Here is a 26,065-nt window from a genome sequence, read left to right as displayed (position 1 = left end):
GCATACAAAACAGTAGTTACATTTAAATGGAGCCAAATAATCAGTTAATAATAACATTCATTCAGCCGCTTCTCCAGGGTCCAGGTAGCTGTGGCAGCAAAGCAACCAGCTCATCCCACAACCCACTTCCTGTAACTCTTCCCAAGGTATTCCCAAGCAACCTGGGAAAGATAATATCTCCAGAGTATCCTACATCTTCTTTGTGACCTCCTCCGGGTTGGAAGTGCCTGAAAGACCTCGTCGGGGAGACTCCCAGGGGGGCATCCTCACCAGATACCCGAACCACCTCAATTGGCTCCTTTCGATGCGAAAAAGTAGAAGCTCCACTCCAAGTCCCTCCTGGATAATATAGCTACTCACCCTGTCCAGGAGTGTAAAGCCCCCGTCACACATAACAAGAATGTGCATTAACCATGCCCGCCACGGCAAAAACTGTCATAATTCCATGCCGTCAGGAAGAAAAGAGGCGTGGTCAGCAGTGTCAGAACGCATCCAGATTACTTCAACCACACATGCACGATGACATCCAAAGTGCATGTAGACAACAGGTAGATGACAGATTGCCATCAGATGGCCTTAAAAGGCTTTGAAAACTGCCCGATGTCCTGACATCTGGATGAAAAACACGGGACCAGAGTGGGAGGCAGCGCTGTGTTCCTCACAGACACGTGCGCGCAGCGTGCGTGTGGCGCACGTGCACCCCATGCACACGCGTGGGGCTGAAAATATAACTCAGATATGTGTGTTTACATATGCATAACACTGCATGAGCCACTAAATGCGCACGGGGCACACATGCCAGTGGACAGCTTCGCTGAAAGCTTGCTGGCAGTTGGCCAAGCAGTCGCATGCATCACACGGAGCCTTTCCAGGGAACTTCCATCCATCCATTTTCTTCCGCTTCATCCGAGATCGGGTCGCGGGGGCAGCAGCTCAAGCAGACCTCCGCCAGACCTCCTGATGCACACACACCTCCCCCAGCTCCTCCGGGGGAACTCCGAGGCATTCCCAAGTCAGCTGCAAGACATAGTCCCTCCAGCGTGTCCTGGGTCTTCCCCGGGGCCTCCTCCCGATGGGACGTGCCCGGAACACCTCTCCAGCGAGGCATCCAGGGAGCATCCGGAAAAGATGCCCGAGCCACCTCAACTGACTCCTTTTGACGTGGAGGAGCAGCGGCTCGACTCCGAGCTCCTCCCGAGTGACAGAGATCCTTACCCTATGTCTAAGGGAGCGCCCAGCTATGCTGCGGAGGAAACTCAACTCGACCACTTGTACTCGCTATCTTGTTCTTTCGGTCATGAGCCAAATCTCATGACCATAGGTGAGGATTGGAACGTAGATCGATCAGTAAATCGAGAGCTTTGCCCCCCTGCTCAGCTCTCTCTTCACCACGATGGTCCAATACAGCGACCGCATCACTGCAGATGCTGCACTGATCCATCTGTCGATCTAACACTCCATCCGTCCCTCTCTCGTGAACAAGACCATGAGATACTTAAACTCCTCCACTTGAGGCAAGGACACTCCACCGACCTGAAGAGGGCAAAGCACCTTTTTCCGGTCAAGAACCATGGCCTCGGATTTGGAGGTGCTGAGTTTCATCACGGATGCTTCACACTCGGCTGCAAACTGCTCCACTGCACTCTGAAGGTCCTGATCTGACAAAGCCAACAGAAGCACATCGTCCGCAAACAGCAGAGATGAGATTCTGTGGTTCCCAAACTGGACCCCCTCTACACCCTGACTGCGCCTAGAAATTCTGTCCATAAAGGAAATGAACAGAACCGGTGACAAATGGCAGCCCTGGTGGACACCGACTTGCACTGGAAACAGGCTTGACTTACTACCGGCAATGCGAGCCAAGCTCCTGCTGTGGACGTACAGGGACTGGATAGCCCTTAACAAAGGACCCCGGACACTGTACTCCCATAGCATCCCCACAGGGCGCCTCGAGGGACACGGTTGAACGCCTTTTCCAGATCGACAAAACACATGTGGACTGGTTGGGTGAACTCCCATAAACCCTTGAGCAACCGATGGAGGGTGTAGAGCTGGTCCAGTGTGCCGCGACCAGGACGAAACCACACTGCTTTTCCTGAATCTGAGGTTCATCTATGGGTCGAATTCTCCTCTCCAGTACTCTGGAATAGACCTTACCGGGGAGGCTGAGGAGTGTGATCCCCCTGTAGTTGGAACACACCCTCCACTCCCCCTTCTTAAACAGAGGGACAACTACCCCGGTCTGCCAATCCAGAGGCACTGTCCTTGACCACCATGCGATGTTGCAGAGATGTGTCAACCAAGACAGTCCCACAACATCCAGAGACTGAAGGTACTCTGGACGGATTTCAGCCACCCCAGGAGCCTTGCCACCGAGGAACTTTCTGACCACCTTGGTGACTTCGGCCTGGGTGATGGATAAGTCCACCTCTGAGTCCCCAGTCTCCGCTTCCTCTTTGGAAGATGTGACGATGGGATTGAGGAGATCCTCAACGTATTCCTTCCACCGCCCGACAACATCCCCAGTCAGGGTCAACAGCTCCCCATCCGCATGGTAGATAGTGTTGGTGGAGAGATGCTTCTGCCTCTGGAGGTGTCGAATGGTTTGCCAGAACTTCTTCGAGGTCGACCGATAGTACTCCTCCATGGCCTCCCCGAACTCCTCCCAGACCCTAGTAGAGAAGCTTGAATCTTCAACTGGACTGGCTTGCTTGACGTGAGGACGTTTCGCTTCAAATCGCAGAAGCTTCCTCAGCTAAAATTCTTGCTCTGGTAGTCTGACTTCTGTCTTGACTCTTTTAGAGAAGAATAAACAGAAGCCAACAAAAGCTGGAGTTTTTAACCTAACCAGACCCCTCCTACCGAGAGGCCGACTGCTACAGGCTAGTGACTACACAATAGCTCTAATTAGCACCTATTGTGCTCTAGTTAGCACCCTCCTAATGACAGGGCAGCTGTCCCTCCTAATGATGGGACGGAAGCCTCTCCTGATGGCTCCCTTGACGACTCTCCTGATGACGTGAATGACTCATTACCATGAACAAAAGACTGAAACTGCTTTGACCTGAGTGTTCATTACAGTTTTCCTGACATCTGATAGAATACACTACATTGCTCTGTTTGTAACTAGGGATCCTGTCCTTAGGGTGAGCTAATTTCTGTCTCAAGGTGTTAACCGAACTGGGATTTTGTGCTGTCTGAAGATCCTCTGTAGTTTTTCCCCTACTCCTGCTAAATAAGGGAGAGACACTCCTCTTCTTCTTGTCTCTGTCTCCTGTCTATCTGGTCTCTTTGTTTTCTGGGACTTCTGCACTTTGTCTAGGGACCATCGTGGGTACCCACATATTGTGAGGGCTTTCCGTACAAGTTGTTGTTCTTTAGCCCTTCCCTCTGCAGTTGTGGGCACCTGTGTGTTGAACACAAGCTCGGCGATCAGGGTGAGAGGATCTTCAGACAGCACAAAATCCCAGTTTACTTTAAACCGGTTACCACCTTGAGACAGAAATTAGTTCACCCTAAGGACAGGATCCCTAGTTACAAACAGAGCAATGTAGTGTATTCAATCAGATGTCAGGAAAACTGTAATGAACACTACATAGGTGAGACTAAGCAACCTTTACACAAAAGGCTATACCAGCACTGCAGAGAGGGCACCAGTGGACCTCAGTCTGCAGTTCATCTCCACCTGAAAGACACTAACCACACGTTTGAGGACAAGGAAGTTAAAATCTTAGCCAGAGAGAAGAAATGGTTTGAGAGAGGTGTCAAGGAAGCATTGTTTGTAAAACAGTTGAAACCCAGCCTTAACCGGGGAGGGGGTCTCAGACACGCTTTGTCCCCTGTTTACAATGGGGTAATCAGGTCAAAGCAGTTTCAGTCTTTTGTTCATGGTAATAAGTCATTCACGTCATCAGGAGAGTCGTCAAGGGAGCCATCAGGAGAGGCTTCCGTCCCATCATTAGGAGCGACAGCTGCCCTGTCATTAGGAGGGTGCTAACTAGAGCACAATAGGTGCTAATTAGAGCTATTGTTTAGTCACTAACCTGTAGCAGTCGGCCTCTCGGTAGGAGGGGTCTGGTTAGGTTAAAAACTCCAGCTTTTGTTGGCTTCTGTTTATTCTTCTCTACAAGAGTCAAGACAGAAGTCAGACTACCAGAGCAAGAATATTAGCTGAGGAAGCTTCTGCGATTTGAAACAAAACGTCCTCACGTCAAGCAACCCAGTCCAGTCAAAGATTCAAGCTTCTCTACTATGGAAACCACCTGGACAACCGAGAGCCTACACAGAAATCCTCCCAGACCTGTTGTGTGGGCCGCTGAAGAGGAGGTACTGCTGGCCCACCACCAGCAGAGGGCGCCCTGTCTGGAGTGCGGGCTCCAGACATCGGAGGGCGCTGCCGCCTCACAGGAGCAGCCAGGGTGACAGCTGTCACCCATCACCTGAGACAGCTGATATCAATCACCAGGGAGGTATATCAGCAGGACGGCATCTCCACCTCATTGCCGAGATATCGCTCTACTAAGGAGGTAACGAACTCAGCCAGTTGTATTATTCTGAGAATTAATACTGTGTTGCTTGTGCTTAGGTCAGCTGAAGACCGTATTGGACGAAGTAGGATAAGTACTCACATTCCAATCCTACAGTACTATTTTGAGTAGAGGTGGAGGTGGTGTTTCCACCCCGTGTGTTGCTGGGTGAGGCCGCACCCACACCTGACTGTTTCTGTTCCTTGCCAGCAGTACCGGATCCGACGAGCGGAGGCAGTGGCCACCTGGGAGTTCGGGACTTGGCGGCTCCAGTATTCCCGGGGTTCGGTGGCAGAGGAAATCGGGTGGTTCCGGTTCGACTCGGACAGACGTCTCCTATCGTCGAGCCTGCCCACACGACACCATTGGAATTCGGCTTACCACTATAATTGTAATCTGTTGTGTTTGTTGTGCGTGTTCACAACAGTAAAGCTTTGTGATTTGACTTCCTCCATTGTCCGTTCATTAGCGCCCCCTGTTGTGGGTCCGTGTACCTACACTTTCACAACAAGACCCATGTTTTTGCCTCTGTGACCGCACAGGCTGCAGCATGCTTGGCCTGCCGGCACCTGTCAGCTGCCTCCGGAGTCCCACCTGCCAACAAAGACAAGTAGGACTCCTTCTTCAGCTTGACGGCATCCCTTACTTCCAGCGTCCACCACTGGGTTCAGGGATTGCCACCGCGACAGGCACCAGAGACCCTGTGACCACAGCTATGAGCGGCCGCATCGACAATGGTGGAGAACATGGTCCACTCGGACTAAATGTCTCCAACCTGGCCTGGATCTGGGAGAAGCTCTCCCGGAGGTAGGGGTTGAAGACCTTGCTGACAGAGGGTTCCGCCAGTCATTTCCAGCAGGCCCTCATGATACATTTGGGCCTGCCAGGTCTGACCGGCTTCCTCCCCTCCCAGCGGATCCAACTCACTACCAGGTGGTGATTGGTTCGACAGCTCAGCCCCTCTCTTCACCCGAGTGTCTGAGACACGTGGCCAAAGGTCAGATGATACGACTACAAAGTCGATCATCGACCTCCGGCTCAGGGTGTCCTGGTGCCACATGCACTTATGGACACCCTTGTGCTCAAGGATGGTGTTCGTGATGGACAAACTGTGGTTAGCACAGAAGTCCAACAACTAAACACCACTCAGGTTCAGATCGGGAAGGCCGTGCTTCCTGATCACCCCCTCCAGGTCTCACTGTTGCCGCCCACATGGGTGTTGAAGTCCCCCAGGAAAACAATGGAGTCCCCAGTCAGAGCACTATCTAGTACCCCTCCCAGGGACTCCAAGAAGGTCGGGTACTCTGCACTGCCGCTAGGGCCGTAGGCCGAGACAACAGTGAGAGACCTGTCCCCATCCCAATGGTGTAGGGACACGACCCATTGTTCACTGGGGTGAACTCCAACACATGGTGACTGAGCTGGTGAGCAATGAGCAATGCTACCCCCACCCACCGCCTCTCCCTGTGTGCAACGCCAGAAAAGTGGAGTGCCCAGCCCCTCTCCAGGAGTTGGGTACCAGAGCCCAAGCTGTGCGTGGAGGTGAGCCCGACTATCTCTATTCAGTACCTCTCAACCTCTCTCACAAGCTCAGGATCCTTCTCCCCCAGTGAGGTGACATTCCACGTCCCGACAGCCAGAGGCTGCGAGCGCGGACTGGGCCGCCGGGCCACCTGCCCTCAACCACCACCCAGTCCTCTCTGCACCCGACCCCCATTGCCCCCTCCGCAGGTGGTGAACCCACAGGAGGGCAGGCACACATCGCTCTTTCAGGCTGGGCCCGCCCGGGCCCCGTGGGCTAAGGTCCAACCCCAGGCCTTGCTCTAGGGTGGGGCCCCGGCTCAACCGTACCAGACGATGTCTCGGTCCTTGATATTATAGTCATGGGAGCTTCTGAACTGCCCTTAGTCTGACCCGTCCCCTAGTACGTGTTGGCCAAGGGAGACCCTACCAGGGGCACAAAGCCCCAAACAACATAGATCCTAGGATCATCCAGGTACGCAAACTTCCCCACCATGATAAGATGGCAGTTCGAGGGGGAGTCTAGGGAACTTTAATTTCTTTTTTGTGTTTTGGCTCACTTCAGCAGTACAATGCAACTCTGGACACCGCGATGGTTGGATTATCACATGGGATTTATTTTTGCAACACACAGCAGCCGGGTGAGAGGATTATAACCACACGGCTGTGGTCCCCGTTCCACGTTCGTGCAGTGAAACACTCCTAGACCGCTGTTGAAGGTGAGATTCATGTCTATTAATGCTGTCACAGCCTGGCACAACAGTTTCACGTCATATCTCCTACAGTGTTAGAAGGTGATCATATATTTCAGAGGTGAGATATGTTCAGCTCCGAGTCCGACGTGTTACTGCGCACCACGAAGAGGCGTTACTGCCCGTCTTATATAACGATATGATGGAGACAATAGTTCACATTATTTATGTCACCCCTGGGAAGGAATGGACAAATATCTGTACCGTAACATCTACTGTGGATATAACAGCATGTTCAGATTTGCGGTAATGTGCGCACGTGCTTTTGGTTTGATAGCTGCTGTTCACATTCACTGTACATGATAATAATTTATAATTATTACCATGATGAAGTGTGCCACATACATTTCAACAGTTCCTTTGCACGCCGGGGGGGGGGGGGGGGCATTATTATATGTGGCACGTGCAGGTCATACCAGCAGGCTTTGCCGTGCCAGATCCATCTCGAGGTTCCCTCGAATACGCTCAAATCATTTCGGATCCCATTTTGCCGCCATCAGAATATGTAAATTGCAGTCAGATGGTGCTCAGATTACACATGGGCCACTGTCGAATAGGTGTCCCATCTCGATGGAGCTTGGAGGGTTTTGAACATGTGCATCACACATGGGGCCACCGGCCAATTCTGACCAACTTTGTGGACTCTCACAGATGGCTGTCAGAACATTTTGGAACTGAAACCCGACACTTTCGGATGTGTGAAGATTCATCATTCTGACGCCATTCTGGCATGATTCTGGCTATGTGTGACGTGGGTATAAGCCCAGATACCCAACAGAGGAATCTCATTTCTGCCGCTTATATCCATGATCTTATTCTTTCAGACATTATCTAAAGCTCATGACCATAGACCACGAGGATAGGAGCGCAACTTGAGTGGTAAATTAAGAGCTTTGCCTTCTGGCTCAGCTCCTTCTTTACCACGACAGACTGATACAACATTCGTAAAATTTCTAACACCACCCCAATCCATCTATCGATCTTACACTCCAATTTACCCCCACTCATGAACAAGACCCCAAGATACTTAAACTCCTCCACTTGGGGCAGTAACTCTCTCCTGACCCAGAGGGGACAATCCACAGTTTTCCAACAGAGGACCACGGTCTCAGTTTTGGAGGTGCTGATTCTCATCCCAGCCGCATCACACGGTTCCTCAAAACTGCTCAGTGCACATCAGAGTTCACTGCCTGATGAAGCCAACAGAACCACATCATCTGCAAAAACCAGAGATACAACTCTGAGGTTACTAAACTGGACACCCTCCAATCCCTGACTGTGCCTTCAAATCCTGTTCATGAACATCACATACAGGACTAGTGACAAGAGGCAGCCCTGGTGGAGTCCAACTCCCATCAGAGACAGGTCTGATGTAATGCCAATAATGTGGACACAGCTCTTACTTGGGTCATATGGAGATCGGATCGCACATTGCAATGAATTTGGGACCCCATTCTCCTGCAGCACGCCCCAGAGGATACCCCGAGGGACCCGATCATACGCTTTTTCCAAGTTCACAAAACACTTCAACTGTTTTGTCATACTCTCAAGACCCCTCCAATATCCCTGTGAGGGTAAAGATCTGGTTCCCCCTTCAACGACCAGGACAGAACATGCATTGTTCTTCATGAATCTGAGGTTCGACAAAGTGCTGAAGTCTCCTTTCTAGTACCCTGGCATAGACCTTCCAGGGAGACTGAGAAGTGTGATTCCTCTATAACTGGAACACATTCTCCGTTCTCCACTTTTAATGATGGGGACCATAAACCCAGTTTACCAATCCAGAGGTACTGTCCCTCTGACAATAATTACAATAGTTCCATATTCTAACAGAAATACCTCATCCAACAGTGTCAATCAGAATGAAGTGGCCAAAGTTTTACTTGGATTAAAACAGGTGGTTTAATATTATGCTAATCTGCCAGATAGGAAAATATTACAGGCCATTAGCCATGCAAATGTTTAGGTGGACACAGAGCTTCCCAGTTTATAAAATAGAACTGCAAGTTGATTATAGGAAATGTCTTTAAGTGACACAAATGTGTCCATTTAATGTCACAACTTTATACATGATTGGCATGTCATGCAGAAATTTTCCTTCCACTCTATGCCAGAAAAATCAAGTACAACTTTGTTCAAACTTTGTCTCTTGTCTCGTGTCTCTTCCAAATGTGCCTTGTTTGACAGGAAGGAAAGGACAGTACCGTTTCTCTGTAAATGGCTTTGATGTGGGTCAAAGTCAAATGAAAGACATGTGAACAAACTAACAGTGTTTCTTAAAGGTCTCTTTTAGAGTTTCTTCAACTCCCAGTCCAAGCAAGCAATGAACAGGGTAGGATTCTAAACAAATCCCTGACAAATGCCAGAATTCACTGAGGATAAAAAAAGTTTCTGCCTCTGCTCCAAACAGCACTCATGTAAAGGCTGAGTAAAACACAGAGCAACTTGCTCGAGATCCCACAAATTTTCAGAAAGTCCCAGAGAGTAGCCCAGTCAACCGAATCTGACTAAAGATGTGCAACAATTAAAAAAAAGAAAAACTCTAGACACACAAGGCCATGAAACACTCAGCAGTGACAAGTCCAATTATTTGTGGCCACATTGTTACAGGAGCCTGAACAGAAAGAGGACTGTAGTTCTACACAGGATTTAGTCAGAAATATTCTCAAAGCAAAAGCAGAGATTTCTGACATTCGCCAATCCTGATCCGCATGGCGCAATTTGGTGGGGGCTAGGGGGGACATGTCCCCCCCACCTTTGCAACCAGGGGAGGCAGAATATGGTATGTCCCCCCCCACACCCTCTGACATATATGTGTGTACTTGAAACATGCAATGCCAGTCTAATGTGCAAACCATGTCAGTCTTATGTGCAAAACCATCTCAGAATAGTATCTTTCTTTCTGCAAGTTTGTATTTTTAGCAGCATTAACTTGTTTACAACACCTGTTTCTTGTTTGTGACATTCCGAATTTTCTGGGACTGCATTTGCCCAGATTTGAAACCAAAAATAGTTGCCTCTAGAGACTAGTGTCTACACATCAATGTACAAGTATCAATGGACCATATGCTAATTTACTAAATTCTGAAAGTTAGAAAAGGAAATCAGAAAAGCTCTCTGGGACCTCAGAAAGCCCATCTGCAATTATTGCTTGATCTTCAAAATCAGTCTATGCAAGCAAAATTCTGTTCAGAATGAGTATTGTCATTAGTGCCACTTCGAAAATTAAATTCATGATAAGTATCCATCCATCCATCCATTTTCTTCCGCTTTATCCGAAGTCGGGTCGCGGGGGCAGCAGCTCAAGCAAAGCTGCACAGATCTCCTGATCCACACACACCTCCCCCAGCTCCTCCGGGGGAACCCCAAGGCGTTCCCAAGCCAGCCGAGAGATGTAGTCCCTCCAGCATGTCCTAGGTCTTCCCCGGGGCCTCCTCCCAATGGGACATGCCCGGAACACCCCTCCAGCGAGGCGTCCAGGGGGCATCCGGAAAAGATGCCCGAGCCACTTCAACTGACTCCTATCGACGTGGAGGAGCAGCGGCTTGACTCCGAGCTCCACCCGAGTGACCGAGCTCCTCACCCTATCTCTAAGGGAGCGCACAGCCACCCTGCGGAGGAAACTCATCTCGGCCGCTTGTACTCGCGATCTCGTTCTTACAGTCATGAGCCAAATCTCATGACCATAGGTGAGGATCGGAACGTAGATCGATCAGTAAATCGAGAGCTTTGCCCCCCTACTCAGCTCTCTCTTCACCACGATGGTCCAATACAGCGACCGCATTACTGCAGATGCTGCACCGATCCGTCTATCGATCTCACGCTCCATCCGTCCCTCACTCGTGAACAAGAACCCGAGATACTTAAACTCCTCCACTTGAGGCAAGGACACTCCACCGACCTGAAGAGGGCAAAGCACCTTTTTCCGGTCGAGAACCATGGCCTAGGATTTGGAGGTGCTGATTTTCATCCCGGATGCTTCACACTCGGCTGAAAACCGCCCCAGTGCACACTGAAGGTCCTGATTTGACGAAGCCAACAGAACCACATCATCTGCAAACAGCAGAGACGAGATTCTGTGGTTCCCAAACCAGACCCCCTCTACACCCTGGCTGCGCTGAGAAATTCTGTCCATAAAAATAATGAACAGAACCGGTGACGAAGGGCAGCCCTGGCAGAGGCCAACGTACACTGGAAACAGGTTTGACTTACTACCAGCAATGCGAACCAAGCTCCTGCTGTGGTCGTACAGGGACCAGATAGCCCTTAGCAAAGGACCTTGGACCCCGTACTCCCGGAGCACCCCCCACAGGGTGCCCCGAGGGACACGGTCGAACTTCTCCAGATCCACAAAACACATGTGGACTGGCTGTGTGAACTCCCATGAACCCTCAAGCACACGATGGAGCGTGTAGAGCTGGTCCAGTGTGCTACGACCAGGACAAAAACCACACTGCTCCTCCTGAATCCAAGGTTCGACCATCGGTCGAATTCTCCTCTCCAGTACTCTGGAATAGACCTTACCAGGGCGGCTGAGGAGTGTGATCCCCCTATAGTTGGAACACACCCTCCGGTCCCCCTTCTTAAACAAAGGGACCACCACCCCGGTCTACCAATCCAGAGGCACTGTCCTCGATCACCACGCGATGTTGCAGAGGAGTGTCAGCCAAGACAGTCCCACAACATCCAGAGATTTAAGGTACTCAGGACAGATTTCATCCACTCCAGGAGCCTTGCCACCGAGGTGGTTCAGCCTGGGTAATGGATGAGTCAGCCTCTGAGTCCCCAGTCTCTGCTTCCTCTTCGGAAGAGGTGACGATGGGATTGAGGAGATCCTCGAAGTATTCCTTCCACCGCCCGACAACATCCCGAGTCAGGGTCAACAGCTCCACACCTGCACCGTAAACAGTGCTGGTGGAGAGCTGCTTCCGCCTCCCGAGGTGTCGGACGGTTTACCAGAATCTCTTCGAGGCCGACCGACAGTCCTCCTCCATGGCCTCCCCGAACTCCTCCGAGACCCGAGTTTTTGCCTCTGACTTTTTTTTTTCGCAGAGGCAAAAAACTCATGATAAGTAATTTATCCTAAACTTATGATGTGTTGTTTTTTCAAACTTATGCAAAAACAAATCTTGAGAAAAAAAAATACAGTATGCGATAGTTAATAATTATTAAGAGCCTGTTCTTTCATATTTACGAGGTCTATTAGAAAAGTATCCGACCTTATTATTTTTTTCAAATACTATATGGATTTGAATCACGTGTGATTACATCAGCCATGCTTGAACCCTTGTGGGTATGCGAGAGTTTTTTCACGCCTGTCGGTTGCGTCATTCGCCTATGGGCAGTCTTTGAGTGAGGAGTGGCCCACCCTCTCGTCGATTTTTTTCATTGTTTTGGAATGGCTCAGAGACTGCTGCTTTGTCTGATCAAAATTTTTTCAAAACTGTAAGGCACAACTGAGTGGACACCATTCGATAAATTCAGCTGGTTTTCGGTAAAAATTTTAACGGCTGATGAGAGATTTTGGTGTGTAAGTGTCATTTTAAGGACGGCCCACGGCGCCTGACGGCGATCTGCACTCCGAGGCAGCGTAGTCTCGCTGTTTCAAGCTGAAAACTTCCACATTTCAGGCTCTGTTCACCCAGGTTGTCGTCAGAGAACAGAGAAGTTTCAGAAGAAGTCGGCATGAGGAGTTTATGCGGACATTCCACTGTTAAAGGAGATTTTGTAATGAAAGAAAGTGCGGGCAGATTCGCATGTCGGGCCAGACCCGACCGCGGGGGTCACGACAGGAAAAACACCTCCATTGGAAACCTTAACTGACAAGTTGGAACATGCCCAGCTGTTAAACAATTTCTCAGATACTCACTTGTTGAAAGCCATCAAAAGCCGCCTGAATTTTACAAATGGTTTTCAACACGGAGGTGTTTTTCCTGTCGCGGCGCAGACGGATTTGCGGCGTCGTCACGGAACCGACTCGGCGAATTTGCCCGCACGTTCTTTCATTACAAAATCTCCTTTAAATTAGGATGTTTTCAGCTCGAAAGAGCCAGACGGACGCTCCGCGCCGATCCGCTTTGTGAGCTGTCCTTAAAGCGAAAGAAACTCCACAACCTCTCATCAGCCGTTAAAATTTTCACCGAGTACCAGCTGAATTTCTGGAATAGTGTCCACTCGGATATCCTTCACCGTTCCTGAAAAAATTTTGATAAAGCAATGCGCGTCGTCTTCAGCAGCATCTCAGACAAAGGATTTCAGCTGAGAAGGCTGGACCAGTGCTCACTCAAAGCCTGCCCACAGGCGGATGACGTCACCGACACACGTGAAAAAACTCACACATGCGCACGAGGGTTCAAGCATGTCTGGTGTAATCGCACGTGATTCAAATCCATATAGTTTTTTTTTTTTTTATAAAACTGCCGGTTAGTTTTCTAATAACCTCGTATGAATACATTTTACCACATAGCAGTTGTTTTTTCAATGAGAACTCAACGTATCATTCTTTTTGAGTTCTACACATATGGTGATACCTTATTTACACCAGGATGTTAATAAAATCAATGCTGGCTACTCAGAATAAAGTACTTGTATCCACAGTTTCAAATTGCATAAGTCAAATGGTGTCCACTTTATGGTCTTCTCAAAACATTAAAATTACTGTTCTGGATGCTCAGAATGCATCTGGGCTTATCTAGAAACCGGTGGCTTCTGGGGGCCTAAAGCAGCCCCCAGACCCCCAGCCTATGGGCTTAAGTCCTGCGGGCCTTGCACTTTCTCCACCCAATTTCTAGTTCTAAATTGCACCCTTGCTGATCCGGATCAAAATGCAGTAGAGTCTTCCACGCCCTAATATCTATCTGTGGTGCAAACTTGGTGAGAATGCGTGAAGTCAAATCCTTCAAAGAGTATATGAAGGAAAATCTTGATCCAGAATATGAATCTGAATCAAGATCCAGATCACCTCCAAAATTTACTGGAGTCTTCCATGTCGAATATATGTGCGTGGTGAACATTTGGTGAGAATGTGTGAAGTAGTTTTGACGTAATCCTTCAAAGCCTATATAATTTCCTCCGCACATCTGTCTCAATGTGCCGAAAAAGTGCTGATGTCCACGTCTTTTCACAATTCCTGTGCTAGTCAGACAACGTCCCGGATAAAATACAGCGTCCAGTTTGGAAATGAACGGCACATTACACTGTTACAGGAGTTTTTGTCATGGAAAGAGGAACGGAGGCTTCGCGCATCGTGGCGGTGCCGCATGGTGCAAAGCAACGCAGTGATGAAGCCTCACAGGACATGTTCTGGCATGTCCAGGCACATCCACAATTTCTCGGATAATCACTCGATGGAAAAACCACCGACAGCTGTCTGAACGCCATCTCAAAGCCGTCCTGTGAGACTAAAACGGAGGTGGTTTTGTCTCGCTCCAGTAGCGAATCCATCATGACGCGCGAAGCCTCCGCTCAGCTTTCCATGACAAAATCTCTTGTTAAAAGTGAAATCTACTGGAAAATGGTTGATGTCCAGCTCTTGTGATAACCAGAGAAATGGCACACGATGGTCACGGATCCAGACAGCCATCCGTTTAGAAATGAAATGGTCGTTCAGCATGTCGATGGCGGCTTCGGAGCATGGCGCGCCCCACAGCCGCTGGGGGCCGTGCTTAAAGCGAAAGTAACACTCCTTATTCTCTACCAAGCCCGTAACATTTTCACCGAAAGCCAGATAAATTTTTCTAATGGTTTCCAGCTGCCAGTCTCTAACAGTTTCTGAAAAAATTCTGATGGAAAAAAAGCCCAAATCATTCCGCCATTTCCTGGCAATGAAACAACAACAAGGGGGCTTGACCACTCCTCACTCAAAGCCTGCTCACAGGCGAATGACGCAACCGACAGGCGTGGAAAAACTCACACTTGCGCACGAGGGTTCAAGCTTGTCTGACGCAATCACACGTGATTCAAATCCATATGGTTTTTGAAAAAAATAATAAGGTCAGATACTTTTCTAATAAATCAAATCAAATCAAATCAATTTTATTTATATAGCGCCAAATCACAACAAACAGTTGCCCCAAGGCGCTTTATATTGTAAGGCAAGGCCATACAATAATTACGGAAAAACCCCAACGGTCAAAACGACCCCCTGTGAGCAAGCACTTGGCAACAGTGGGAAGGAAAAACTCCCTTTTAACAGGAAGAAACCTCCAGCAGAACCAGGCTCAGGGAGGGGCAGTCTTCTGCTGGGACTGGTTGGGGCTGAGGGAGAGAACCAGGAAAAAGACATGCAGTGGAAGAGAGCAGAGATCAATCACTAATGATTAAATGCAGAGTGGTGCATACAGAGCAAAAAGAGAAAGAAACACTCAGTGCATCATGGGAACCCCCCAGCAGTCTAAGTCTATAGCAGCATAACTAAGGGATGGTTCAGGGTCACCTGATCCAGCCCTAACTATAAGCTTTAGCAAAAAGGAAAGTTTTAAGCCTAATCTTAAAAGTAGAGAGGGTGTCTGTCTCCCTGATCTGAACTGGGAGCTGGTTCCACAGGAGAGGAGCCTGAAAGCTCAACGCTCTGCCTCCCATTCTACTCTTACAAACCCTAGGAACTACAAGTAAGCCTGCAGTCTGAGAGCGAAGCACTCTATTGGGGTGATATGGTACTATGAGGTCCCTAAGATAAGATGGGACCTGATTATTCAAAACCTTATAAGTAAGCTGAAGAATTGTAAATTCTATTCTAGAATTAACAGGAAGCCAATGAAGAGAGGCCAATATGGGTGAGATATGCTCTCTCCTTCTAGTCCCTGTCAGTACTCTAGCTGCAGCATTTTGAATTAACTGAAGGCTTTTCAGGGAACGTTTAGGACAACCTGATAATAATGAATTACAATAGTCCAGCCTAGAGGAAATAAATGCATGAATTAGTTTTTCAGCATCACTCTGAGACAAGACCTTTCTAATTTTAGAGATATTGCGCAAATGCAAAAAAGCAGTCCTACATATTTGTTTAATATGCGCATTGAATGACATATCCTGATCAAAAATGACTCCAAGATTTCTCACAGTATTACTAGAGGTCAGGGTAATGCCATCCAGAGTAAGGATCTGGTTAGACACCATGTTTCTAAGATTTGTGGGGCCAAGTACAATAACTTCAGTTTTATCTGAGTTTAAAAGCAGGAAATTAGAGGTCATCCATGTCTTTATGTCTGTAAGACAATCCTGCAGTTTAGCTAATTGGTGTGTGTCCTCTGGCTTCATGGATAGATAAAGCTGGGTATCATCTGCGTAACAATGAAAATTTAAGCAATGCCGTCTAATAATACTGCCTAAGGGAAACATGTATAAAGTGAATAAAATTGGTCCTAGCACAGAACCTTGTGGAACTCCATAATTAACCTTAGTCTGTGAAGAAGATTCCCCATTTACATGAACAATTGTAATCTATTAGATAAATATGATTCAAACCACCGCAGCGCAGTGCCTTTAATACCTATGGCATGCTCTAATCTCTGTAATAAAATTTTATGGTCAACAGTATCAAAAGCAGTACTGAGGTCTAACAGAACAAGCACAGAAATGAGTCCACTGTCTGAGGCCATAAGAAGATCATTTGTAACCTTCACTAATGCTGTTTCTGTACTATGATGAATTCTAAAACCTGACTGAAACTCTTCAAATAGACCATTCCTCTGCAGATGATCAGTTAGCTGTTTTACAACTACCCTTTCAAGAATTTTTGAGAGAAAAGGAAGGTTGGAGATTGGCCTATAATTAGCTAAGATAGCTGGGTCAAGTGATGGCTTTTTAAGTAATGGTTTAATTACTGCCACCTTAAAAGCCTGTGGTACATAGCCAACTAATAAAGATAGACTGATCATATTTAAGATCGAAGCATTAATTAATGGTAGGGCTTCCTTGAGCAGCCTGGTAGGAATGGGGTCTAATAGACATGTTGATGGTTTGGATGAAGTAACTAATGAAAATAACTCAGACAGAACAATCGGAGATAAAGAGTCTAACCAAATACCGGCATCACTGAAAGCAGCCAAAGAGAACGATATGTCTTTGGGATGGTTATGAGTAATTTTTTCTCTAATAGTTAAAATTTTATTAGCAAAGAAAGTCATGAAGTCATTACTAGTTAAAGTTAAAGGAATACTCGGCTTAATAGAGCTCTGACTCTTTGTCAGCCTGGCTACAGTGCTGAAAAGAAACCTGGGGTTGTTCTTATTTTCTTCAATTAGTGATGAGTAGTAAGATGTCCTAGCTTTACGGAGGGCTTTTTTATAGAGCAACAGACTCTTTTTCCAGGCTAAGTGAAGATCTTCTAAATTAGTGAGACGCCATTTCCTCTCCAACTTACGGGTTATCTGCTTTAAGCTGCGAGTTTGTGAGTTATACCACAGAGTCAGGCACTTCTGATTTAAGGCTCTCTTTTTCAGAGGAACTACAGCATCCAAAGTTGTCTTCAATGAGGATGTAAAACTATTGACGAGATACTCTATCTCACTTACAGAGTTTAGGTAGCTACTCTGCCCTGTGTTGGTATATGGCGTTAGAGAACATAAAGAAGGAATCATATCCTTAAACCTAGTTACAGTGCTTTCTGAAAGACTTCTAGTGTAATGAAACTTATTCCCCACTGCTGGGTAGTCCATCAGAGTAAATGTAAATGTTATTAAGAAATGATCAGACAGAAGGGAGTTTTCAGGGAATACTGTTAAGTCTTCAATTTCCATACCATAAGTCAGAACAAGATCTAAGATATGATTAAAGTGGTGGATGGACTCATTTACATTTTGAGCAAAGCCAATTGAGTCTAATAACAGATTAAATGCAGTACTGAGGCTGTCATTCTCAGCATCTGTGTGGATGTTAAAATCGCCCACTATAATTATCTTATCTGAGCCAAGCACTAAGTCAGAAAAAAGGTCTGAAAATTCACAGAGAAACTCACAGTAACGAACAGGTGGACGATAGATAATTAATAAGCTGGAATGGAAGATTGCTGCTAATCCTCCACCTCGGCCCGTGCTACGAGCGTTCTGGCAGTTAGTGTGACTCGGGGGTGTTGACTCATTTAAACTAACATATTCATCCTGCTGTAACCAGGTTTCTGTAAGGCAGAATAAATCAATATGTTGATCAATTATTATATCATTTACTAACAGGGACTTAGAAGAGAGAGATCTAATGTTTAATAGACCACATTTAACTGTTTTAGTCTGTGGTGCAGTTGAACGTGCTATATTATTTTTTCTTTTTGAATTTTTATGCTTAAATAGATTTTTACTGGTTATTGGTGGTCTGGGAGCAGGCACCGTCTCTACAGGGATGGGGTAATGAGGGGATGGCAGGGGGAGAGAAGCTGCAGAGAGGTGTGTAAGACTACAACTCTGCTTCCTGGTCCCAACCCTGGATAGTCACGGTTTGGAGGATTTAAGAAAATTGGCCAGATTTCTAGAAATGAGAGCTGCTCCATCCAAAGTGGGATGGATGCCGTCTCTCCTAACAAGACCAGGTTTTCCCCAGAAGCTTTGCCAATTATCTATGAAGCCCACCTCATTTTTTGGACACCACTCAGACAGCCAGCAATTCAAGGAGAACATGCGGCTAAACATGTCACTCCCGGTCCGATTGGGGAGGGGCCCAGAGAAAACTACAGAGTCCAACATTGTTTTTGCAAAGTTACACACCGATTCAATGTTAATTTTAGTGACCTCCGATTGGCGTAACCGGGTGTCATTACTGCCGACGTGAATTACAATCTTACCAAATTTACGATTACCCTTAGCCAGCAGTTTCAAATTTCCTTCAATGTCGCCTGCTCTGGCCCCCGGAAGACAACTGACTATGGTTGCTGGTGTCACTAACTTCACATTTCTCAAAACAGAGTCGCCAATAACCAGAGTTTGTTCCTCGGCGGGTGTGTCGCCGAGTGGGGAAAAATGGTTAGAGATGTGAACGGGTTGGTGGTGTACACGGGGCTTCTGTTTAGAACTACACTTCCTCCTCACAGTCACCCAGTCGGCCTGCTTTCCCGGCTGCTTGGGATCTGCCGGAGGGGAACTAACGGCGGCTAAGCTACCTTGGTCCGCACTGACTACAGGGGCCTGGCTAGCTGTAGGATTTTCCAAGGTGAGGAGCAGAGTCTCCAATTCGCCCAGCCTGGCCTCCAAAGCTACGAATAAGCTACACTTATTACAAGTACCATTACTGCTAAAGGAGGCCGAGGAATAATTAAACATTTAATACCCAGAGCAGAAAAGTGCGGGAGAGACAGGAGAAGCCGCCATGCTTGATGACATTTTGAATTTACTTAGATCCCATGAGGAGATCCTGAGGCCCATTGTTGCCCCATTCATCCACGACCATCACCTCATGTTGCAACATGATAATGCATGGCCCCATGCTGCAAGGATCTGTACACAATTCCTTGAAGCTGAAAACATCCCACTTCTTGCATGGCCACCATACTCACTGCACATGTCACCCATTGAGCATGTTTGGGATGCTCTGGTTGAGCGTATACGACAGCGTGTTCTAGTTACTGCAATATCCAGCAACTTCGCACAGCTATTGAAGAGGTGTGGACCAACATTCCACAGACCAGAATCAACAACCTGATCAACTTTATGCAAAGAAGATGTGTTGCACTGCGTGAGGCAAATGGTGGTCACACCAGATACTGACTGGTTTTCTGAACACCCCAATAAAGCTCAACTGAACATTTCAGAGTGCCCTTTTATTGTAGCGACCCCAAGGCACACCTGTGCAATAATCATGTGGTGTGCTCAGCATTTTGATATGCCACACCTGTGAGGTGGGATGGATTATTTTAGCAAAGGAGAAGTGCTCACTAACACAGATTTGTGAACAATATATGAGGGAAATGGGTCTTGTATGTATATAGAAAAAATAAAATAATAAAATAATAATAAAAATGGGAGCAATGTTTAGATTTTTGTTCAGTGTATGATATTGATATGTGCTTTATGTACAAAATGTAGTTTTACCTACTTACACACCAAGCTACCTACGCCACTTTTAGGACTCATTCATTCCAATTATGAGGGCAGAAAAAATAGAATAATTCACAGTAAGTTACTGATCAATACTCAACAAATAGTCACAATTGTTTATTACCAAATCTGTCAACTGGCAAACTTAATTAATTTCAGTCCCAAACTGCTTTAACATGCAGCGTCTGGTCGTTGTAAAAGCCGTGTGCGCTTCCTCTTTGATAAATGATTGAAATATTTTGCTGCACTGCCACAGAAAGTGATGCTACTTGAGAAGATACCAACGGTAAGGTGAAGAACTGACCGAGCAAATAGTCCAGGGAGGTGACACCAGTGGACACAATAAGCTGCCCGTTGTGCACCGACGGTCTGGTACCAGGTATGGAAATGAACTTGCTCCTGGTTTTCTTCTGGAAACTTGTAGCCGTGAAGACTGGACGTTCTCCTGTAACTTTAGCGGCACTGTGCATGGGAGCAGCCATAACTGTTAGCAATGTGGTAAATGACGCCTGGTAATGTTTTGGTTAATTTTGTCCAATCACAGCACAGTTTGTTTGTGCTCGACCAATGAGGGCAGGGATTGTTACGGGGCTGTCAAAGCGGAATTTCGTTTGTTATGAGAAGTGTGGTTGGAGGATTGACTCCAGAGTCAGTAGGTGAGTAAAACATTGTTAATTTTATACACTTGTGTTTCGTGGCGGAGTTTTTTTATTTTGTGCTAAGAAAAAACGCAGCAGCAGTTTTGTGTTTATTTCACTGTACTCTGGCAGTTACTTAGACATGCATTCTTCGATAATTCTGCTTTTCCCGTTTCCATTCAAAAACAAAACTCACAAAACTATTCAGCAACAACTGACTCAGCTTGATGCATTCATACCAGACCATGATACAGCAAGTTGTCGTGATGGTTTTCAGTTCTTTAGCCACAAACATTTCAAATGTTCAGTTTGAATTTCAATTTATTTGAAAGGGACCATGTGCAATTAAAACATAAATGTCACCATTTTTTTTTTTGCATTGCACCAGACTTAGCCTTAGGCTAATTTACGTCTGCAGTCCCTGACCACGAATTAATATGACACATATAAAATCATCAAATATCACAAATAAATACAACCAATATGTTAAACATCACTTAACAAATAAAAACATGTAGCGACACTACGTATTGTAAATAAAATACCCCTCGTAACATTCAAATATATACATTATTATAGGGTGTAGTAGCATGCACAGCGTACAACACTGCCCCCAGTCACACACACACACACAACAATGTTCTGTTACTTGTCATCATAACATCACATTCAAGATACTACAATAAAAGGTCCAATTAATAAACAACTGTTATAAAATTTCTTTTCTCTGGTGTGTATTTTGTGGTAAAATAAGTCGGCGTGGGGGACCTTGTAATTTCAAAACTGCATATTTGTTGAAATCATTCATTCATGCATTCATTTTCTGCACCTGCTTACACCTGTTATGGGTCACAAGGCAGCTGGAGCCTATCCCAGCGGTCACTGGGTGAAAGGCTGGGAACAGCCGAGACAGGCCGCCAGTCTGTCACAGGGCGGAAACAAAACAGTTCACACTCCCCCACCATCAGCATGTCTTTAGAATTTTCCTTCTTTTTTTTTCAGTTTATTTTCATTTATATAGCGCCAAATCACAACAAAGCTGCCTCAACGTGCTTCACCTGAGGTCAAACCTTACCAACCCCCAGAGCAAGCACACAGGCGACAGTGGTAAAGAAAAACTCCCTCTGATTTGAGGAAGAAACCTCAAGCAGACCAGACTCAAAGGGGTGACCCTCTGCTTGGGCCATGCTACGACACAATTTGCAAAACAATTCACAAAACGAATACACAGGAAATGTTGCCGGTACAGAGGACAGGAGGATTACAGAAACAGACACCACACCCATATTAGGCATCAGAAAGACAACAAATACAGTATCATTTGTCAGCATTAAGCAACAAGAAAAACAGAAGAAATACTAAGGTGATCGCCAGCCACTAGCCCTAAGCTTCACGAAAAGACCCAAAATTTATATAAAGTTGAGGCCGCGGCTTGCTCCATTTCCTAATAAAATGATTTTAAAAGAGTAAAAAGCATAGCAACATACTATGCCAGTATGCAAGTATCTGCTATTTTTTCACATGGTGACGTAAGCATTATTGGCCCTACATGAAGAAGATAAAATGGTGAGTAACAATCTTGAAAGCTTTTAGCCCAGATAGTGGGCTACTCAAGTCTAGCTACAAATAGCTGCTTTGCAATGGACAGAGATCCCTGTCACTCGGCTGTGCTTCCGATGATCATTATGCAACATAAATCTCATGTTTTCAACTTTCTAATCTGTATTTGTGGAATACACAAGTAAATACCTACATTAGTAGTGTAGCACAGGCATTGTTATATCATGCACATGCATTGTTCTGGATAATTCATCATCATTTCGTAAATTCACATGTAATTTGGTGTTCAAGGTGACCAAACCTCAACACTGTAGACGTGCATTGTGAGCTTATTGAGATACCCCCAAAGATGTTTCAATGGATATTAACACAATACATGTTAATCTTCTGAAAAATGCAGTTTATGATTATTCATTAAACGCATTGGCCACCACAGGGCGCCAAAGTTGTATGAAAAACACAAATTTGACCACTTTGGCGCCGCCTGGTGGCCAACATCTACAATCCCCCACTGATTTTTTTTTTTTTTTTTTTAAAGAGGGTAATTATTGCCCTTTCTAATACAATAAAAATCTTGCTGGGGGATTAAATGCATATTGAGTAATACCCTTCACAAATATGAGTATTTCTGGAAATTCGCCAAATTGAAGCACCCCCTATAGTCAATGCGTTCAATCCCCCAACCCAAATCAGTGATTATTTTGAAGAACTGTCCTCCTATAACACTTAGATCACAGAAGCACTTTGGGGAATTGAATACATTTCATGTAAGAGCTGTGTAAAACTTCCCAGTTCACCAAATTCCAGTTTTAGGCCATACGTGGTGTGAACTTTGATGACCCCTGCCAAGGTCACCGTAGGGAATTTGGTCAAAATTTTTGGTGTATGTTTGTTTGGTGGAGGGTGCATCCAGTTGCCAAAGTTTGAGCAACTTACTACAGAGGACCCGAACACAGCCCTCACTTTGTGAGTACAGAGATTACCTTCTCAGTTGAGGTCAACAGAGTCCCATCCTTACTGTATAAAGCTTGGATAGTTCCCCATTTTCCTTCTTCAGTAGGAATGCTTCCCTGTCCACCAGTGTTCATGGGTTGCTGCCTTTTGAGGCACCCAAGACCTTCAGGCCACAGGTCTCTGCTGTAGCTTCAGCAGTGGAAGCTTTGAACATTCCCCATTCTGGTTCAATGCTCCCAACCTCCACAGAAAAGCTCCAGTGGTGGTGTGAGTTGAAGATCTGTCTGACAGTGGGCTCCTCCAGACATTCCCAGTTCACCCGCATTATTTGTTTGTGCTTACCAGGTCTGTCCAAAGTCCTCCCCCACCTTCTGATCCAACTTTCCACCAGATGGTTATCAGTTGACAGCTCTGCTCCTCTCTTCACCTGAGTGTCCAGAATATGCAGCATCAGATCAGATGATATGATCACAAAATCGATCATCAATCTTCGGCCTAGAGTGCTCTGGTACCATGTACATTTATGAGCATCCTTGTGATCGAACATGGTGTTTGTTATGAATGGGTCTGGTCCATCGAGACCCGCTACTTTTACTGTCACCAGTGCAACCGACCCCAGCAGTTCCCCCTGTAGGTGGGACCCCATAAGTGTGTGGTGCTATTACCCAGTTGGCAGTCAATTGCAGAAGCGCAAAAATATTAGTTTGTATGACTTTGTACGGTTCAGAATGTAACCACTTTGAAACAGTCAGAAAATAACAATATAATTTACGGTTTTGTACAGTTCTGTAGATAACTATAAAAGTGTGAAACTTCCCCTTTTTTTTCTGTTTTTCATACAATATGATCAAAGGACATAAATGCCCGTAGTCTAAGAATCACCCAAATTTGAACACCCTGCGATTTTGCAACTTCTCCCACTTAGAAATCATGGAGGGGCCTGAAATTTTCATCTTTGGTGCATGTCCACTGTGAGAGACATAATCTCAAAAAAAAAAAAAACAAAATCCGGAAATCACAATGTATGTTTTTTTTTTTTTTTTTAAGAATTTATTTGCATGTTACTGCTGCAAATAAGTATTTGAACACATGTGAAAATCAATGTTAATATTTGGTACAGTAGCCTTTGTTTGCAATTACAAAGGTCAAACGTTCCCTGTAGTTTTTCACCAGGTTTGCACACACTGCAGCAGGAATTTTGGCCCATTCCTCCACACAGATCTTCTCTAGATCAGCCAGGTTACTGGGCTGTCGCTGAGAAACACGGAGTTTGAGTTCCCTCCAAAGATTTTCTATTGGGAATTACGGAGCCACTCCTTAGTTATCTTGGCTGTGTGCTTCGGGTTGTCATGTTGGAAGACCCATCCACGACCCACCTTCAATGCTGTAACTGAGAGAAGGAGGTTGTTCACCAAAATCTCGCAATACATGGCCCCGGTCGTCCTCTCCTTAATACAGTGCAGTCGTCCTGTCCCATGTGCAAAAAAACACCCTCAAAGCATGATGCTTCCACCCCCATGCTTCACAGTAGGGATGGTGTTTTTGGGATGTTACTCAGCATTCTTCTTCCTCCAAACACGAGTGGAATTAAGACCAAGAAGTTCTATTTTGGTCTCATCTGACCACATAACTTTCTCCCATGACTCCTTTGGATCATCCAAATGGTCATGGGCAAACTTAAGGCGGGCCTGGACATGTGCTGATTTAACCAGGGGAACCTTCCGTGCCATGCATGATTTTAACCCATGACGTCTTAGTGTAGTTCATTTCATTTCATTTATTTATTTGAATTAGGACAGTGCATATTAATCAATGCGTCAGCAAAAGCTTCAACATAAATATGCCAGAGTTAGCACAAGAGCTAAATTTCATCCGTTGTCCAAGGTTACCCGCAGTAACCTTGGAAACAGTGGTGCCAGCTCTCTTCAGGTCATTGACCAGCTCCTCCCGTGCAGTTCTGGGCTGATTCCTCACCTTTCTTAGGATCATTGATACGCCACGATGTGGGATCTTGCATGGAGCCCCAGTCTGAGGGAGACTGACAGTCATGTTTAGCTTCTTCCATTTTCTAATAATTGCTCTAACAGTTGATCTTTATTCACCGAGCTGCTTGGCAATTGCCCTGTAGCCCTTTCCAGCCTTGTGTGAGGTCTACAATTTTGTCGCTGGTGTCTTTGGACAGCTCTTTGGTCTTAGCCATGTTAGTAGTTGGAGTCTTACTGATTGTGTGGGGTGGACAGGTGTCTTTATGCAGCTAACGACCTCAAATATGTGCTTCTAATTTGGAATAATAAGTGGAATGGAGGTGGACTTTTTAGAGGCGGACTAACAGGTCTTTGAGGGCCAGAATTTCTGCTGATTGGCAGGTGTTGAAATACTTATTTGCAGCAGTAACATGCAAATAAATTATTAAAAAAATCATACATTGTGATTTCCGGATTTTTTTTTTTTTTTTTGGATTATGTCTCTCACAGTGGAGATGCACCCAAGATGAAAATTTCAGACCCCTCCATGATTTCTAAGTGGGAGAACTTGCAAAATCGCAGGGTGTTCAAATACTTATTTTCCTCACTGTATCTTTGTGGTTGTGCTGTAAGTGGCTACAGAGCTTAGTCGTGCAGCCTCTGCTGGTTGCTACAACTGTTTGGCATGACTTACAGCGTACCTGTGTTTGTCGCATACCATCTTTATTGTAACCAATATACTTCCAAATAACAGACATGTTGTTTTTTAGCCACAAGTTCTTCTTCTCCCACATTTTCCTTGCTTGTCTCTGTCCCTTCCGCTATCACTTTGTTCATGTAGCTCTGTTCTCCACGTGCTTTCGACCTCAGCCACTTGCTACATGGGGGCGGGCAGCTAAAGCAGTAGGGGTCCATCTGATTGGCCAGATATATTGGTATGCATAGCATGAAAGCATACTGCATGGAAACACGCTATTTATCACAGTTCAGTTTGTCTTTCACAATATGTATATCACGCATGTAGATATTGCAATGACAGTAAATTTGCGATATACTGTGCAGCCCTAGCTGGTACCCATTTTACTGCTGGGTGGACTGAGACAATGAATATTAAGTGTTTCGTCCAAA

The 26,065-nt window shown here is 46.0% G+C and overlaps 2 protein-coding genes across 2 annotated transcripts in view; one reads left to right on the top strand and one right to left on the bottom strand.

The window, feature by feature from the left end:
* Positions 1–20,380, bottom strand: part of elp4 (elongator acetyltransferase complex subunit 4) — a 234,993-nt gene extending 214,613 nt beyond the window's left edge. Inside the window, exon 1 of the mRNA XM_034188702.1 lies at positions 20,126–20,380. Within this exon, the coding sequence (XP_034044593.1) occupies positions 20,126–20,303 (178 nt within the window). The 5' untranslated portion in view covers positions 20,304–20,380. The remainder of the gene's footprint in view (positions 1–20,125) is intronic.
* Positions 20,381–20,420: 40 nt separating this feature from the next.
* immp1l (inner mitochondrial membrane peptidase subunit 1) overlaps positions 20,421–26,065 on the top strand; it is a 54,548-nt gene continuing 48,903 nt past the window's right edge. Inside the window, exon 1 of the mRNA XM_034188689.1 lies at positions 20,421–20,477. The gene's annotated coding sequence lies outside the window, so the exon portion shown is untranslated. The remainder of the gene's footprint in view (positions 20,478–26,065) is intronic.

The sequence above is a fragment of the Thalassophryne amazonica genome, chromosome 2 (assembly GCF_902500255.1).
Source record: "Thalassophryne amazonica chromosome 2, fThaAma1.1, whole genome shotgun sequence".
Taxonomy (NCBI): Eukaryota; Metazoa; Chordata; class Actinopteri; order Batrachoidiformes; family Batrachoididae; genus Thalassophryne; species Thalassophryne amazonica.
Note: the sequence above shows the minus strand (reverse complement) of the source record. Positions and strands in the feature narration are given on the sequence as shown.